The sequence below is a fragment of the Chrysochloris asiatica genome, unplaced genomic scaffold (genome assembly GCF_000296735.1).
Source record: "Chrysochloris asiatica unplaced genomic scaffold, ChrAsi1.0 scaffold00146, whole genome shotgun sequence".
Taxonomy (NCBI): Eukaryota; Metazoa; Chordata; class Mammalia; order Afrosoricida; family Chrysochloridae; genus Chrysochloris; species Chrysochloris asiatica.
In genome coordinates, this window is record NW_006408664.1 from 3471972 (window position 1) to 3473089 (window position 1118).

Consider the following 1118-nt stretch of genomic DNA (forward strand, 5'->3'; position numbering starts at 1 on the left):
CTATGGGTTGGAATCGACTTGACAGCACTTCACAACAACAACAACTACATCTCTCATTCCAGAGAGTCAACCCCTAGTGTTTCTTACTCTACTCATTGTTTCAATTCATCCATATTTAAAAATTCAAATCTGTTCCAGTTTTATTGTATTGGCAATGAGTGAGCCAGTTCAAACCTGTCTGAAGCCAGTTTTTCAGTCAGTTCTCTTCACCTCACCCAACACAGCTACAGATTTACTTTTAATGCAGTCACTATAAAAAATAGTAACATGAAATTTGAAGGAAACTTACTTTGCAACTTGCTTTTTTAAGGTATTTTGGATTCCCCTTTAAATTAGAATCCTTATTCCTTTAATCTATGCTACATCAACATGGTAAATCAAGACAGACAAGACAATAAGTAAGTTCAATTTAGAGTTAGTTCTTACCATTTAAGATTTAACTTAAACTAGTCAATTTGATATTAAAATATCTTACCTACTGGCACAGAGATCTTTCTCTTCTTAAAATTTGGCTTAAACACAAAGCAGCCCTTTAAGAAAGAAAGGAAAAAGCATAAAGTCTAAACAGCCAGATCAGACAAATCTGATTAACCAAAATCTTAAGGATAAGCAGATTAAAAAAAAAAAAAAAAAAGTCTTTAAAGTTCTAAGAAATTACATCTCTTTAATATGTATTATAAAGGAAAAATTCTTAAACAATCGAGATTATCCATTTATTTCCTCATCTTAGATTCATTCTTTGGGACCTGATTTATGAGGCAGACAAAGATAACAACAGTTGCTAAATTTAAACTAAGGAAGATTTCATTTTCATAAAATTTAAGAGGTAAAAATACAATAATACTATACATTAAAAGATAATCAAGGTAAAAAATAGCATTTTCTTATCTAAAAGAACTAATTGTTATTTAACTAAATTCCAGGTATCTAGAACTTGGACAGAAAATAAGTAATTCAGGCTGTTACTTTATTCTTTTATTAAGTGCCATCCAGTCGATTCTGACTCTTAGTAACCTTATGTACAACAGAACGCCATCATTATAATTTTTGCTCTTTGAGCCCATTGTTGTTGCCACTGTGTCTGCCGGGGTCTACCCTCGACATAGTTGTTTTGTTCA

General features: G+C 31.4%; 1 protein-coding gene across 1 annotated transcript in view; it reads right to left on the reverse strand.

The window, feature by feature from the left end:
• ORC3 (origin recognition complex, subunit 3) overlaps positions 1-1118 on the reverse strand; it is a 113831-nt gene that overhangs the window by 98541 nt on the left and 14172 nt on the right. Inside the window, exon 2 of the mRNA XM_006870628.1 lies at positions 476-530. Within this exon, the coding sequence (XP_006870690.1) occupies positions 476-530 (55 nt within the window). The remainder of the gene's footprint in view (positions 1-475; positions 531-1118) is intronic.